Below are 15,716 nucleotides of genomic sequence, written 5' to 3'. Positions count from 1 at the left end.
CACTATGTCCTCCTTGTACTGAGGAGCGCAGAAAGGGACACACCGGTCCTGGGGTGACCTCATCAGAGCTGAGCAGAAGGCAAAAGATTACCTCACAACTCTTGGCCTAATGCAGCCCAGAAGCTCGTTAGTCATCTTTGCCATAAGTGTGCATTGCTGGCCAGGAAAAGGAAAGACAGGTCCTTCTCTGCCAAGCTCCTTTCCATCCAGTCAGCCCGCAGCCTGGGCTGGTGACTGGGGCGATCTGTCTCCAGGTGCAGGACTTTGCACTTCCATATCCTGAGCTTCGGGAAACTATAATCAGCCCATTTCTCCAGCCTGCCGAGGTCTCTCTGAGTGGCAGCAAACCTACCCGGTGGGTCAACCATTCCTCCCCAGTTTTATATTGCCTGCAAACAGTGCTGAAGGTATACTATGTCACACCATCTGGGTCACTAATAAAGGTATTAATTAGCACTGGTGCCAATGTTGATCTGTGAGTACGCTGCTAGTGACTGTCCTCCCACTGGACTTCACTGACAATCCTTTGAAGGCCAGCAGCTCAGCTAGTTTTCAGTCTACCTCACTGTCTATTTATCCAAGCTATGCTTTATCAGCTTGTCTATGCAGGTATTATGGGAGATGAAGCCTTGCTAATACTGAGAGATGCAACATCCGCCTCTTTACCTTAATCCACCAAGCTAGTCATCTTTATCTTTGAAGGCTATGAGATTGGTGGAGCACGATTTCCCTGTCATAAATCCATGCTGACTACTCCTGATTGCCGCCTTGTTCTGTATAAGGGCTGTATGTAGCTTTGTCCATGTGTGGATGGGTTTAAAATTTATACTTTTCTATAGATCACTATGTTGTGCTATCTACCTATGCAGTCATATTTTTATTTCTGGTAAAACTTATTTTAAAATTTAGAAAATATTTTCGATTTTTTTGCCACTTCTGATAGTTTAATTCTATCTATCCCAACTTCTACTCAAAGACTGGCTAACAGATTAATGCTGGGCATAGATTATTACATTTAAAAAAGCCTTATGCATCCAGTGATCAATATTGAATTAATAGTATGTATTAGAACGTGTTTTATATATAATGCAAGACGTTGATCAGCTAGAAATACTATGCTCTGGAACATATCTTACACGTGAGAAGGAACAGAAAAGAGAAGATAAATATTACAAGTTGAATTTATGAAAATACATGTAACTTTCCAGATTTTTCAGAAGTCATCTTGATGCTGGTTTCTCAAAAGATGGTGTTAACTGTCCACTTCTACAAGCTTAACTTTTCCTAGGTGATTATTGGAGTGCTGCTCAGAAGTTGGATAAAAGATCTTGAATACTCATCTTTTTCCATGTGTAACAATTCAAGAGACTTTCATGGTATCCCTTAAGGGGCGTTTTGTACATGAATTGCACATACGATTAATTTATAATATTAATTCAATATTTATCACTAGATGCATTAGGGTTTTTTTAAATTTAATAATCTATGCCCAGCACTAATCTGTTAGCCAGTCTTTGAGTAGCAATTGGGATAAATAGAATTAAACTATCAAAAATGGCAAAAAAAAATTTTCCAAATCTTCAAGTAAGTTTTGCTACAAATAAGAACATGACTGTATAGGTAGATAGTATAACATAGAGATCTATAGAAAAGTACAAAACTTATTCAGTGGCACCGAGGCAAGTTCCTAAAAAGAAATAACTTTACTGGATGAGCAAATACTCCTGGAGAAAATGAACAAGCTTTCAGGCATCTAAGCTTTGCCATTTATTATTTCAGGTATGGGAAGGTTGCTATAAGGTCTCCTCGGAGTCTTCTCTTTGCCAGACTGAACAACCCCAAGTCTCTCAGCCTGCCCTCATATGTGAGGTGCTCCAGTGCTCTGATCATCTTTGTAGCCCTCCTCTGGACCCATTCCAACAGCTCCATATGCTTCTTATGTTGAGGATTCTAGAACTGGACACAGTCCTCCAGATGAGGTCTCATAGGAGAGGAACAGAGGGGTAGGATGACTTCCCTCGACCTGCTGGCCACACTTCTTTTGATGCAGCCTAGGATACGGTTGGCCTTCTGGGCTGTGAGTGTGCATTGCTGGCTCATGTTGAGCTTCTCATCAATCAGCACCTCCAAGTCTGCATGGCTGCTTTCAATCATGTTGTCCCCCATCCTGTATTGAAATTGGAGTTGCCCCAACCAAGGTGTAGGAACTTGCCTTTAGCCTTGTGGAGTCTCATGAGGTTCACACTGGCCCGCTTCTCCCCCTTCTTAGCTATACTATCCTACAGTATCTTGCTAAATAGCCACAAGAATAAGAAATATGAACTTGATCAACTGACAGTTGTCTCTTGGTGTTTCAGTAAGATTCATGTTAGTGAAGTGCATAGCTCAATGTATTTTGTGTTTATTTATTAGGGTGTTTTATATATTTTTAGTTATTTTTATTTTATTTATGAATATATATATAGGGAGGCTACTATGATTTTCCAGTGTGAAGACACTGGGTATTATTAAGCAGTTCATGATGGAGAACATTACAGCATCTTAAACTGATCGTACTGCATTACTTACTGGAAGATATTTTCTCCAACTTTGAACTTTCTTGTTGAACTTTGAATAGCTGCTGTTTTAAATTACTACTGTATATTTTGGGAAAGAGATAAATGGCAAGGGTAAGGAGAACAAAAAGCTTACTGCAGTATTTAAACATCTTTATGCTATTCGAGAATGTGGAAGAACTGTCTGTACTAATGTAATTTTGTTCAAATCATGCTAGTAACTTTAACCCTTTCTTTAGGAAGCAATGTGAAGATGGAAGGAGAAGCTGCATATTGTTTAGGTTTAGCATATCATTTTGCTGGAGAACAAGAGACAGCATTATCAGTAAGTTTAATTTTAAGTTGCTATAGCTTTCCCAATGCCTTTCTCTATCTCTTTGGCATTTGTTTAGGCATTCTGAAGAGTGTAAAAGACTTGGAGAGACTTTGCTTGGCTTGTGGACTTCTTGTAGACAGAGATGTGTGACCTAAGCAGTTGTGGTTCCATTATATTCCAGAACTGTTGTAGTCCAAGTTTTCATGCTTGCCTCTGTAGAAATTGTATAAATTGATAATTCAGGTTATACGCAACTAGCTTTCCTTCTCCTGTGGACCTACATATATAAAACGGCGGGGGGGGGTTTACTTAAATTTTTTTAAAGAACACCACTTTTGCAGACTAGTTTGATACAGTATATTTGTGAGCAATAATTAAAAATATGTCAATTTACGTGCTAAGCTTTTCAGAACGTCAGGAATTTAGAAGAAATGTTATGTATTTTTGTATGAAAAGCTGTAGCGCCAATGCAATCCCTTCTATTGATACTTGAGTTCAAGCTCCTCTTCCCATGTTTCCCTTGAGCCTCCCATGCGTAATTCTAAGACAATAAGAATTCTACATATGGAATTCTAGTCTGAAAGGAGGGTTCTTCTGGCTCACCATAAGTCAGCATAAGGTAAAATATAACCATTGCCTTGATTTTTCTGTGGTGTCATCACAGAAGTCAGCCTTCCGTGATCCTCTGAAAAATGTTGTGTGGAATATTTTGACCACGATTGTTGTAGTTTATCAGCTGGATAATTACAATTTTCATTCTATTTGTTCCTTTAACTGCAGAGTGATTCCATTTTATTAATTAACATGTTTTCTAGAGGTCATTCTTGGTGGTTATTTGTTGTGGTAGTTTATTTTTTTCAAAAATTGACCAGTAGAAGTCATAAAGTAAATTCAGCGTGGGTTTCAATATTGCTTGCTTGGCTTCTGCAGTGTAGGAGGGATTCTACATTTGAAATATCATTTTACATGCTTTTAATGATTTGTGATATAATTTTTCCAAACTTTATTGACCATTGTTATATGTAATTCTTTAATGCTGATAGACCTATCTTCTGTCTAAATCAACTGAATGCTGGAAGGGTGAGAGCCTGTTCTCACATCAGTTATAGTTAAAGTCTATATCTGAATATGAAAATATTTCAAAATGTGAAATGTACATATAACTTTATAAAATTATACCTAGCAGCTGCAAACGGAATGAGGAGAGGATATTTGATATCTTCTAAGAACACAGTATGACACATTAGGCTAGAAATTTTTGTACTGGAGTTTATCTATATTGGTTTTTGACTGGCAAGTGTGCCTTTATGCTTACCTGATTAACTTTTCTGTTCAGTTTGAGTCACGGTAAGCTGTGTGAATGATGAAGCGCAACAAGATAAACAAATGTGCTAAATGAAGAAGCTTGTATGCATATTTCATCTTTCCATCACAGGAGAATTAATTAATGGATATGATTGCACAGTCTCCGTGCAATGCAAAGGATCAAACTACCCTTGAAAGTGTTAAAAGTATTAGATGTCCTGGCATTATTTCCTCAAGATCCATTTTGCTTTACATTTTATAGCTACTTCTTTTCCTTCATTCTTCCCCCCCTCCATGCCTCCTGCGAAAAAGTTACAGCAATCATTTGGAAGCTTTTATCACATTTTTTTAAAGCAGATTCTAAAGCCTTGAATTTTTTAATGCACTACTACTAATTTAAAATATATGCGTAGTAGGTTGTGCCTTTTTTTCTTTGGTCTCACAAAAACACCTAACAGGTAAGGAAACCAAAGTACATTTTTGTTAAAAGGGAAAGAAAGCCTCTGTAGTGCAAAACATAAAAGATATATTATGTTTAGAGTGTAAAATGTTTTAACAGCAATGAAAATTCCAATACTTCTCAGTTAAACAATATAATGTTATATTATAATATAGTGCTATTTCCTAATATAATGGCATTTCTAATAATATCACTGAAGTACTTTCATTCAGAAAATAATGTATTATGGGATTAAGAAAAAGGGGTAAAAATTTTGTTCCTTTTGTCCTTAACAGTGATCAATATAGACAGCAGTAAAATATCAGTAGCTGACAGTACTGTTTAGCATGAGTTGTCTTCACTCTCCAATTAGAAATCATTGCCTAAAATCTACCCTTCTGTTCTCAGTTTAATGGTCTCTGTATCCAAGGGGAGCTCAGATGCTTACAGAGATGAAATCATTGCATCCTGTTCCCAGAGGACTACTGGTTATCATTACACATAACATGCAGACAATACTGCTAGGAGCCAGTTTGCCTCATGGTAATATGTAGTTCATCACCAGCTTCTGTAGCATGCTAAAGAGGTCTTGCCACACAGCTTGGGACTATTCGGCTGTAGACTCAGGGGTCTCAGCAGTTATTTTCCTGCTTTGCATCAGTTTTCATCTTCTTTATCCTTTTGTGCTGTGGTCCACCTCAGGCAGTCTCTTTCTAGGGGAATCTGAAAGGAGCAGCTGTTACAGATGCCATTTCCTCCAATTGTTGCCACTTGGTTCCTTTTGCTGTTCAGTGTGCTACTCCCTCCCCCAACGTGCACACACAGTAGCATGCATATAAACTTGCTTCTCTTTCATTCAAGTCTTCTAGCAGAGTGGAGAAGCATATGTTCAAAATATTCATTATCTGATGCAGTAATTAAAGGTTGAAATGATTAAGCTGCAGCCTATTACATGAAAAAATATGCAGTCGCTTGGTATCAAATGGGCTAGTTTTGTTGGAGAAGATTTTTTGTTTGCTAGGCACTTGGTATATAATCTAACATGATTTGATTTGGTGTATGATATGTATAAATTGTTTTAATTTTATCTTATATATATGATTTATTTCAGTGGGCATACTCAGGTGTAAAAACATAAGTATGTGCAAGTTTAAAAGTCTGAGAACTTATATGCAATAGCAGTATGGTACATTGGTAATATTTTTCATATAGTCTAGTTTAAAATCAAGTCTAATGGCTTTTTCAAAAGATATGATACAAAATATTTGTAGTTCGTATTATATAGATTTTATCTTAAACTTTATAGATTTTGCTAGGGAGAGTTTCTTCATCTTGGCTAATTTTAAAGTATAAGTTACTGTTTCCTTGTTTTTCTTCAGAATTGTATAAAGGCTAAGTATTAAGTGAAACACTTCTGCATCATTCAAAATCTTATATAAGACATTGAAGCATTCTTGAAAGCCCAGTTTAAGTAAAATCCCGTAAGAAACATCACATTACAAAGATTTGGGCATCAAGGGTTTTTTCCTTTCAATTAGAGTTGCATCCCAATTTATCAGCAGAATTACAGTCTCCACCTCTTGTCTGAGCAGTAGCTTTTTTCTAAGTGTTCCTTTATTTTGGGTATTGAATCCTGTGTTTCAGGTACATTACATGCTTAAATAATAGAGGCAGCATTCAAGAGTACTGAGACTCATGCCAGAATAAATGTGGTAATTTATGACATAATGCTACATGCATGAATTGTCAGCATTACAATATACAAGCCACAGGCATAAGATTATCAAGAAAATTTATGAACTTAGTCATCTTCACGTTCTAAATGACCCTGTTAAAGTAATCAGAGGTGATTTATGAACACGAAGTTAATTTCTGAAAAAGTATGTCAAAACAACTGAAGATTGTGTCTCAACTCATGCAGCTACAGAGAATATAAGTAAATGTATCTACAGATATTCTGAAGTTAGTGTGCACTGTATATTTTATCTAATTATATAATTAAATATATTATATTTAATTACGCTCATGTGTAGGTGTGAATTTAGTGAATCAAGGAGAATCTTAGCAAGTAAAGGAACTCCAAAAGGTAAACTGAATTTATCCTTTTTTTCTCAAACACTGTGAAAGGTACTTGAGAAGAATGAGCATAATTCCTTTGAGATTTGCTTACTATTCTAGTGCTTTGCTAGAAGGCTGAACTTCAAGACACTTCTATCAATGGTGTCTGGGTAGACCACTGAGTTTAGGTTTAAGCTTTTGTTACGATTGCCACAAAAAGAAATACTTAAATGGAGAGTCACAAAAACACATCAAAAGATAACATTTCAATGGAAATTATTTCAAACATTCTTCTTCTAAATCAGCCAGATTGTCTTTTGTTCAATTCTGAGAGATATTTAGCTATTAGTAATGAAGTATAACATTTTCATGGCATCACATGCTTAAAAAACACATTTTAGCATACCAGTTTAAGAAAAGTTCTCATCACTCCTAAAAGCTTCCCTTTTATTGAAGTTATTTTTAAATTGTTCTTAAAACTGTACTCATAGAGAAACTTTGTAATTTTCTTATCTGAGGAATAAGACAAAATTCTGAGTAACGTTTGAAGGTAGACACTCTTCTGATTGATGTTGACACAAGTATTGTGCACAAACTTATGCTCTGTATGAGTTTGCAAAAGAACTGGAGGGAGCTGCAATGCAATATTAATATTTGCATGCTTCTGCATTAATAATAATAATAGATACCATAAGATCAAGAGAATTCTTTGTATGATAGTCATTTCCATCAAATTGTTCCTAGTTGTTATATTTGAACTCGAAGTAAATTGTCCCTTACTGGAGGTTTACTTGGCTCTAATATATTGAAATATTGAGGACAAAGCCATAAGAACTCCTTAAGCAGCTCTGTAAGGGAATAAAAGGATCTACACTTCTATTTTTCACCAAGTTGTGGAGGGCAGAGCAGTTGGCAACCATAGAGCCTTTGCTTTGATCCTACTGTTTTAATGTATCTGGTGGGATGGTACAACCTCTGCTGTTCTTTGCATAGTCTTTGCTAGTTATGGCCAGTAGAAATAGCTCTTCCTCGTGCTTTCTCTGGCAAGGTAGGAGACAGATTATGACTACAGCTACAGTGTCTGTAGCCCTGATAGACAAATTCTCACTCATTTCATTCCCACAGGCTAGAAACAAAAAAGTAAAAGCAGTGTATCTGTATGTTACAGAGATAATTTACCTTATGGACTTAAAACTGTACTGTATTTCTGGCTTAGATGTGGTAAACCTTAGATTCTAAATCCTGTGTCTGATTGAGGGAAAGTGATAGAGCATGCCTTAGTTCATAGCTCATACTATCTGAGAAACAGTAGCATGAGAGATCTTAAGAACTGTCAGTAGTGTGTCCATTAGTGAAACTGCGCATATTATATCAAGGGCTGTAGCAAATGGCTAAAAAACTGTGTAAGAAATTTTCTAATTCTCTTAGACAATGTACTTACAGAAGTCAGACTTTTTACGTGTTTTGAGAAAAGAAATGTTTGTACCCCCACTGTGCAAACCTAGGATTTTCAGTACTTAAATGCAAATATATGCATAATCTGGGAGGTTTTGTTTTCCTTTGTGTACTTTAGTTCAAATGAACAGGCTTTAAAAATATTTCTATAAAGTAAGGCTTTTTAAATTAGATAGATTTCTCAAATTGGTATAGTTCAAGCTACAGCAGTGTACTTATTAAATACACGTTTAAATTTCAATTCAGTTATCCCCGTTAACTTCAAGGGGACAACTCATACATTCAGGTATAAGCAAATGCTAAACAGCTTTGCTTGATCAGATCCATTGATGGCTAGATTGGAGAACAAGAGGTCTTGATTCAGACATCAGTTCTTCAGGAATTTAAAATTTAGCCTTTTATAGATAAATAACCTGAGAGATTAAAACACTGAAGCATGCCAGTATAAAACCTAGAGCTTGCTGCTTCATTGCTAGAAGCAATTTGTTTTGCTGTTTTGCTTTCAGCTTATGTATTATTTCAGAGCTGATCAAAAGAATTGGTAGCAAAGTGTGAAATAAATTGTACTTCTAAATAAATCGATTTAACATTCCTTGGTGCTTTAAGTGATTTTAGTAATATTAATATTTAAAATGTTTCTGTCTGAAATCTTTTTATAACTACATACCGCAATAATGGCCACCATTTCATTCTGCTGGTTTTTTATATTAGAATATTACACAGCGCACATTGTAAAAATACTATCTTTTTGCAATGAAATGTATGCAAATGGTTTCAAGTGTCTATTTGCATGTAGACGACTCCAATTTTACTCAGTCAATAAAAACAGTCTATTAATCCTTTTATTACATTTCTTACATGGGTTAAAACTTAAAGAATATGAGGTTTTCAGCTGAATGGGAACTTTTCCTTAACTTCCGTGTAAGTATGTGGAAAAACGATGGTTTTTTAACTAACATAAATGTTTTGTATACCTTTCTATTTTATCTCTGCAGCTTTACCAATCGTGTTATGCAGATGTAAGGGTTTGCTTGTTTGCTTTTAACAAGGAAAACTTTGTGTAATTAAAAATATCTGTTCATGGGTGGACTAAAGATATTAATAAGCATGAAGCAGAATATTTATAGCTGCTTTGTCTAAGAAGTAACGGGCATTTAAGCATGCACATGCATACAGTATGATATTAATGTCTTAGGAGGCTACAGCAATCTGACAGCCAGGTACATTAATGTAGACACGACAGTGTGATAAAAGCAGTCTAGACATCTGGATCACAGTGCTATACAAAAACATTTCTGAACAATTCAGATTATTGCACTTACCCAAATTTCCAGTTTTGTCCTCCCCTTTCTCCTTGTTTCTTTCTCTGCCTCAGTCTTTGTCTTTTATGTACTTGCGGAATCTCATTTTTCCTTTACAAGTCATCTCCATCTGCTTATGTGTCGGAGTGGCCCTTGTGCCACACATCACATTGAGGAATTCTCAGGATGAAGGGCTGTATTCACATCACTACTTCTGTCTCAGCACTGTTTCATGCTTGTCGCTGCTCAGCACTCAGCGCCACACTGCCTTGTTTTGTCAATAACCATTTATTTGTTGCTGGAATAGTAGCAACCATTACATCTGACCTCCCTGTTTCATCAATTATGGATAGATTATTGGATGTGAACATCTGCAAAAGCTTGCAGTTGAACTTACCTCCTGGCTGGGATTAGATAAAGTATTAAACTGTTGTTTATTGTCAGGCCAAAACTCTACTGGGGAGCCAGGGAATTCCAAGGCTAGCAGGCTCCCATCAGCAAGCACCAAAAATTGTTTAGTATTGCCATCGTTTCCCATAAGATCATAGCCATTTATTATTTACACTTATTACTAGTTGTTATAACATACTTGATAAAAGCTCTTGGCAGGCACAGTGTTTCCAGCTATTGTCACATCTGTCAGGATGGAAAGGATACATAAACTGTTTTTTCCTCTTATATTGCTGTTAAAGGGTAACAGATGAAGCTTCTTCACTCCAGACTGTTAAGCCATGCTTTGTTTTGAAGAAATATGTCAACAATGGCTGGTTTGGAAAACATTATATTCCTGTTCTAAACAAAGATTGCAACATCATTTACTAGAGTAATATCTCTTGCAGTGCAGATTTCAAATTGTACAATAATAACAATCTAAAATACCTGGTTTGATGTTTACATAGGTTTTTGCTCTGAAGGGCCTGGCTGATTCTTTTTTTATTTACTTTAATAAAAGCCGTTGTGAGGTATAGTAAATAATAAAATGATGAGTGCATTCCTACAAATTTATAGGTGTAGAGAATCAGAATTAATATAATTGTTAGTCGCAAAGAAAGCCAGAATTAAGAACAGTAATAGAGAAGCTAATACAGAAGAAATATGAAGGGTGGGAACAAAAGTTAACTTTTCTTCAGTCATCTTTACATTTCATCTCATAAGTTTCCTGTGCAGCAACATGAAGTGCACAGAGTGAACTCCTGACCTCATGGAAGCAAACAGAAGTTTGAAATTGCTCTGGGGAAAGGAACTTTTTCAATTAGTTACTTGTATACATGTGCCCTATATTCAGAATCACAGCAGCATGTACATATTTTGAATATTATGCAAAGTATCAAGTAAGACTTCATAAAGGCAAAGCACTCTAGGTCTTAGCTTGATAGACTGTTAAGGAATGAGTAAAATGTGTCTTCCTTCCTGTAATCCATCAAAAAGATGCAGAGAAAAGTAACATGAAGCCTGCATTGCTATTCAAGTTTATAGAGTTGCAAGGTAAACGTGGCACTTGATAAGGCAAGTATAACAGGGAAGGAAAGAGTGTGAACTGGATAGAGCAGTTACGGCTCAGTTAAGAGTCAACCGTGCAACACCTTGGTGGTAGCCAGGCCCTATCAAGAGCCTGTGGAAGAAGGGTGCTTGAACAGGGATGTTTGATCTTGGCCAGACTTCTGGGTGGATTCTTTTATATCCCTCTTCCTCCCCTGTCCCTGTTTCCCTTGCTTCAAGATGCACCCTTATGCTATGCATTATCCAAATACCCACTTTGAAGTTCCTGGAACAACAGTTCTGGAACAGACCAGATTGTCCTGTTCCAGACAAATTCTTTCTGCTGTTGTAGGAACAGTGACAAACTTTGTACATATCTAGTTTGATTTTATTCTGTTTCTTTATCAAAACTGGGCAGTCCAGGGTAACTGGATGTGGCTAAGGGTGAGGAGTACGGAATTTGACTTCTTGAATTTCAGTAAGAGGGGAAAGAGGGAGAACTAACAGTTCTGGCAAATCAGGGACTCCTCCCTCTTTCTTCAGCATGGCATCCCCTTTTGGTATCCCTTAATTGTGAGCCTGCAGGCAGAATGCTGTAATGCTTCTACCCAGGATGCACTATATGCCTGAATATATTTAGCATTTAACAAGTTGTGGCCTGCCATTTAACTGATGTTGGTGTGTTATTTTCCTGGGTTCAATGAGCCCTGCTTGTAATCGATCTTTAAATGAACAATGCAACTTTCTTACTGCTGTCCAACCTCTCTCACGCTGTGTTTTGGTCAAAGTGAGTGTGTGTGTGGGTTTGTATTTTAAATTATTCTTTGATCTTACTCAGGATGGCCACAGTTGTGTAACCGCTTAAACTATGCTAATGAGGACTGCAATTTTTAGTCATTTTAAACTAAGCATTTCTTGGGGACCTAGGGGAGAGAGTTTGCTGAACTGCAGAAAGCACATACATGCGGCTCTGTTGCCTTTTATTTTTACTGGACTGCATGGGAGTGATTATTTAGTGACTCTCAGAGCTCTGTGGTTTTTTTCTGAAAGTATTTAAGTGGCACTAAGTGGTATGAAACCAGTCTCACTCAATGGCATTGTCTGTCTACCAGTACCTATTGTTGGCTCCAGAAAAATATTGTCAGATGCTGCTAAGCGGGCTGGACCCTTCGCCTGCTACTGCAGAGCCTGTCAGAGATCGTTAGCTAGTGATCTCTCTGACTAATGTTCCAATTGATTGTCTGATTCATGTTCAAGATCTGTAAATGAGGCAGAAGCATCTTTACTGCTTACCAGCTGTGAAATGGCTAAACACAGCTAGATTTTCAGAAATCAAAATAAATGTATTTCCAATAAACTTTGACAACAATATCAAGTGTAAAGCTGAGAGCAGAACTGTGGTTTTGTTTTGTAAAGTTACTGTATTATAAATCAATGTTATTCTATCATGTTTTTGTCAAGTAATGTATTTTACCAGAATAATGAAATACTGGTAGTAGCATTAATCTTGTGTTGAGTTGGACAGACATTCTTTATTCAACATAAATTCATACCTTCGATTTATACTCTTTTGCCCATTATCTCCAAATCAATATGTAGGACAGAATATGTTTTTTGTTTTTTTTCCTTTGAGTCTTCAGTGTATGCCAATGAAGTGTGTACATGTTTTTATGTATGTGTAAAAGGGGTACAGATGTAACAATGATCGAAATCCCATCCTTCAGGTTTTTTTGAGAAGGGGACTCTTAGGGGAAGAGCTAGTGTGTCTGTTTTATATAAATGGATTAACCCCAAGAGGGGTCACACTGGCATAATGCTGAGATAACTGAGAAGTGGCTCTGGGTCGGAGATCTGACAAATATTTTTCTTGGCAAAGGAGGTAAACGTTAAATTCACTGGTAACTAGAGAATTAGCACATGAGCTCTACCACAAATAGACTCGAGGTTGAGGATTTAAGTAGAGCTTGTTACTTTATTTTATTTTTACACCGTGACTAAGTGTACCTATAATAGACTTACAAAGACCCTGGAAGAAAGTAGGTTTTGTAAATAGATGTTCCCACAGTAGATATCCTCCTTCCAGGTGCACCTGCATCTGCCATTTAGTGCTAAGCAAGAAAACAATATTCCTGATTTTTTTGTTTCTACTTTGGAGCCATAAAAACTACTACTTTTTTTTTTTTTCCCCCATGCATACACCAAAATAATAGTGGATGGCATATGGGACAGCTGTCTGTAATGTGGAAGGTGGAGTTTCACACTGGCACCTTCCCAGATCCTGCCTGAATGAGAACAAGTGATTGAAACTCACTGTTCATTTCTGTATTAGACTTTGATTTTCATTTTATTTTTTAAGCAATATTTCCAGTGTGGATCTACAGAAGTAGGAAGTTTGAGACAGGCAATACCCAAACCCACTCTTTTTAGTATACATATTACCAGTGTAGGTTTTTATGTAGCCCAATTCACCATCTGTTTGCATATTGTTATGCTTTTTTATTTACATTTCCCTAACATGAAGAAAATTACTAAGATGACATTTTAATGTACGATATTTACCATAGAATCCTGAACCAGAAGCATGTTGTTCTGTTGTCTGAAATAATTTTTCTATCCTTTTTGTTTGTGTGATGATGGCAGTAAAATGCAGCAAAACTGTGTATTTGTGTAGGAGTTTTCAGCACTAATTGTGGACATGTTCCACCTCTTTTTTGGATTTCACTGTCTTCTGTACAGGTTGCCCAAAATTTGTATGAAAGACCTATTTCTGTTAATACTTCTGTTTAACAGTAGAAAAACTTTCATAGGAGCCTATAAATGCCATTAGATCCTAATTATATGTATTCTCAATATTTGTCCACTTGTCAGAGAGCTAATAGATGACTGACCCAGCCATGCCCACTCAGTAGCCTCTTGCCATATTCATGTCATCTTTTACATCGGGAAAGGACACCTCTCCAAAGGGACACTTCTCTGTGGCACCTACAACAAATGTTGTAGGTACTCTGAATTAAATTATTTAATTACCATTGTTTGATCATTACTTAGAACGAAACATCTGATTTGTGTAGAGTAGTAGTAATCTGGGATCAAAATGGGCACTTTTCATCAATATGAATAAGTGGCCTTATTTATTGACTGACTTCTTTCCAGTGGACTTAGCAGAGATGCAATGAAACAATTTTTTACTTTAGCTACTCTGTGGTTTTTCCTTGGTTTCACCTGTACTTTGTAGGGTTTGTGATACCTTTGATAGAAAAAAAGGTATGATAGCCTAAGCCTTAGGTGCCTGGGTAACCTTTCTGTGCAAGGTAGTAACCACTAGAGGCCCCGCGTCCTAGTTTAATGTTGCAAAGACCAGTTTAAAGTAGGAGTGATTTTCAGTTCAGTCCGTAAAATTCTGGAAACCTCCTGACACTCTTATGGCAGGTTTTCTGATATGGACACAGTTATTACAATAAATGATGTAGGTCCTCTGACTTAAATGCCAAAATAAGAACTTCTTGGATACTTGCGTGCATTTCTGTTACCGGCTTGGATTAGTAGACGGATGCACTGCAGCCTTGACAACTCTGAGTATGTGATCAGTTTAAGGCAAGTTCTGAACTGATGTGGCAAGTTCCTAACTGAGGTGCCTGCACTTTCTTTTTGTCCTGTCTTCTACATTGATAACTCAATTGATAATGACCTTCAACTATAGGATGCAATGCTGATGTACATGAGAACAAAACTGTTGAGCAAGTACTTGAGGGACTGAGTGCAGTGCATGTTAATAAATGGTGCTTTTTGTGCACATTGAGCTTGTATAGCTAAAATAAAATGAGCCCTGTCCAGGGATACTCCTGTATGTAGTGAAACTCCTTCAAGAGCTAGGAAATCTAAGTAGTGAAAACAGTGATAGAAATGGTGACATCCATAGCACTAGCACACACGAGCTGTCTTCTTTTGAAAGATACAGTTTAACAATGACAGGGGATGCAATCTCAACAGAAAATGCTCTATCTTTTACCTCAGTATAAATAGGCATCTTGGGGCATGCGGGATACTGTCATGTGTCCCTGGGCATCTCCCATCCCCCTCCAGAGCTGGTAAATGACATTCACTACTCCTTCCTTGGAAATGTGCAAAAAGGATTTCCATGGATAGTCTTTGGAGATTTCCTGTTTTCTCATGTGTGTAATAGGTTGGGTCAAGCAACAAAGAGGAGAGAGGAAAGAGTAGGATTTAATTTTGCATGCGCTTTTCCATCATCACCATTGGAAAAAAAATAGATGAAAAGAGAAATTATGCAATATGGGTGATGTCACTGTTAAATTAAATTAAGATCATATGTTTTTATGCAACAGCTGTAAGCCTTCAGTTATGGGAGGGGCCATGATAATAGAGTACATTTCAAAGGAATGTTAACATTAATTGCTGGTGCATGTGAGTAATTAGTCATAAAATAACAAAACTATCTGTCGTATTTTGAGCCAATATAGCTTAAATGTATATCCTATAATTTATTCAGTTTCTGAGCATCTGATTTGTACTTAGACAAGTTTTCACGGTGACAGCTTAAAGAAAGAAAAACAGTATTAATTTGTATATCAGCATATCATTGTAAAGGACTGTGAACGCAAAGGCATTGGTTAACAGAAATTTATAGACGTATACAATCTTCTAAATTATGGATAAGGAAATTTATATTGCAAATCAGGTAATATCTCTTTGGATTTTGTAAAGTGCCAAAATACAGATACTTAAATGCAAGTTGTGGGGGGTTTTATTTGTAATTACTGAGTAATTTCAAAAAAACTATAAGTAAT

At 36.6% G+C, this 15,716-nt stretch overlaps 1 protein-coding gene across 6 annotated transcripts in view; it reads left to right on the top strand.

Moving 5' to 3' along the window:
* TTC29 (tetratricopeptide repeat domain 29) overlaps nt 1–15,716 on the top strand; it is a 288,808-nt gene that overhangs the window by 215,306 nt on the left and 57,786 nt on the right. For all 6 annotated transcript variants that reach the window (XM_069855337.1, XM_069855336.1, XM_069855339.1 and 3 more), the window contains one exon: nt 2,795–2,880. In XM_069855337.1, coding sequence (XP_069711438.1) covers nt 2,795–2,880 — 86 coding nt within the window. The remainder of the gene's footprint in view (nt 1–2,794; nt 2,881–15,716) is intronic.

This window comes from Phaenicophaeus curvirostris, chromosome 4 (genome assembly GCF_032191515.1).
Source record: "Phaenicophaeus curvirostris isolate KB17595 chromosome 4, BPBGC_Pcur_1.0, whole genome shotgun sequence".
Classification (NCBI taxonomy): Eukaryota; Metazoa; Chordata; class Aves; order Cuculiformes; family Cuculidae; genus Phaenicophaeus; species Phaenicophaeus curvirostris.
Note: the sequence above shows the minus strand (reverse complement) of the source record. Positions and strands in the feature narration are given on the sequence as shown.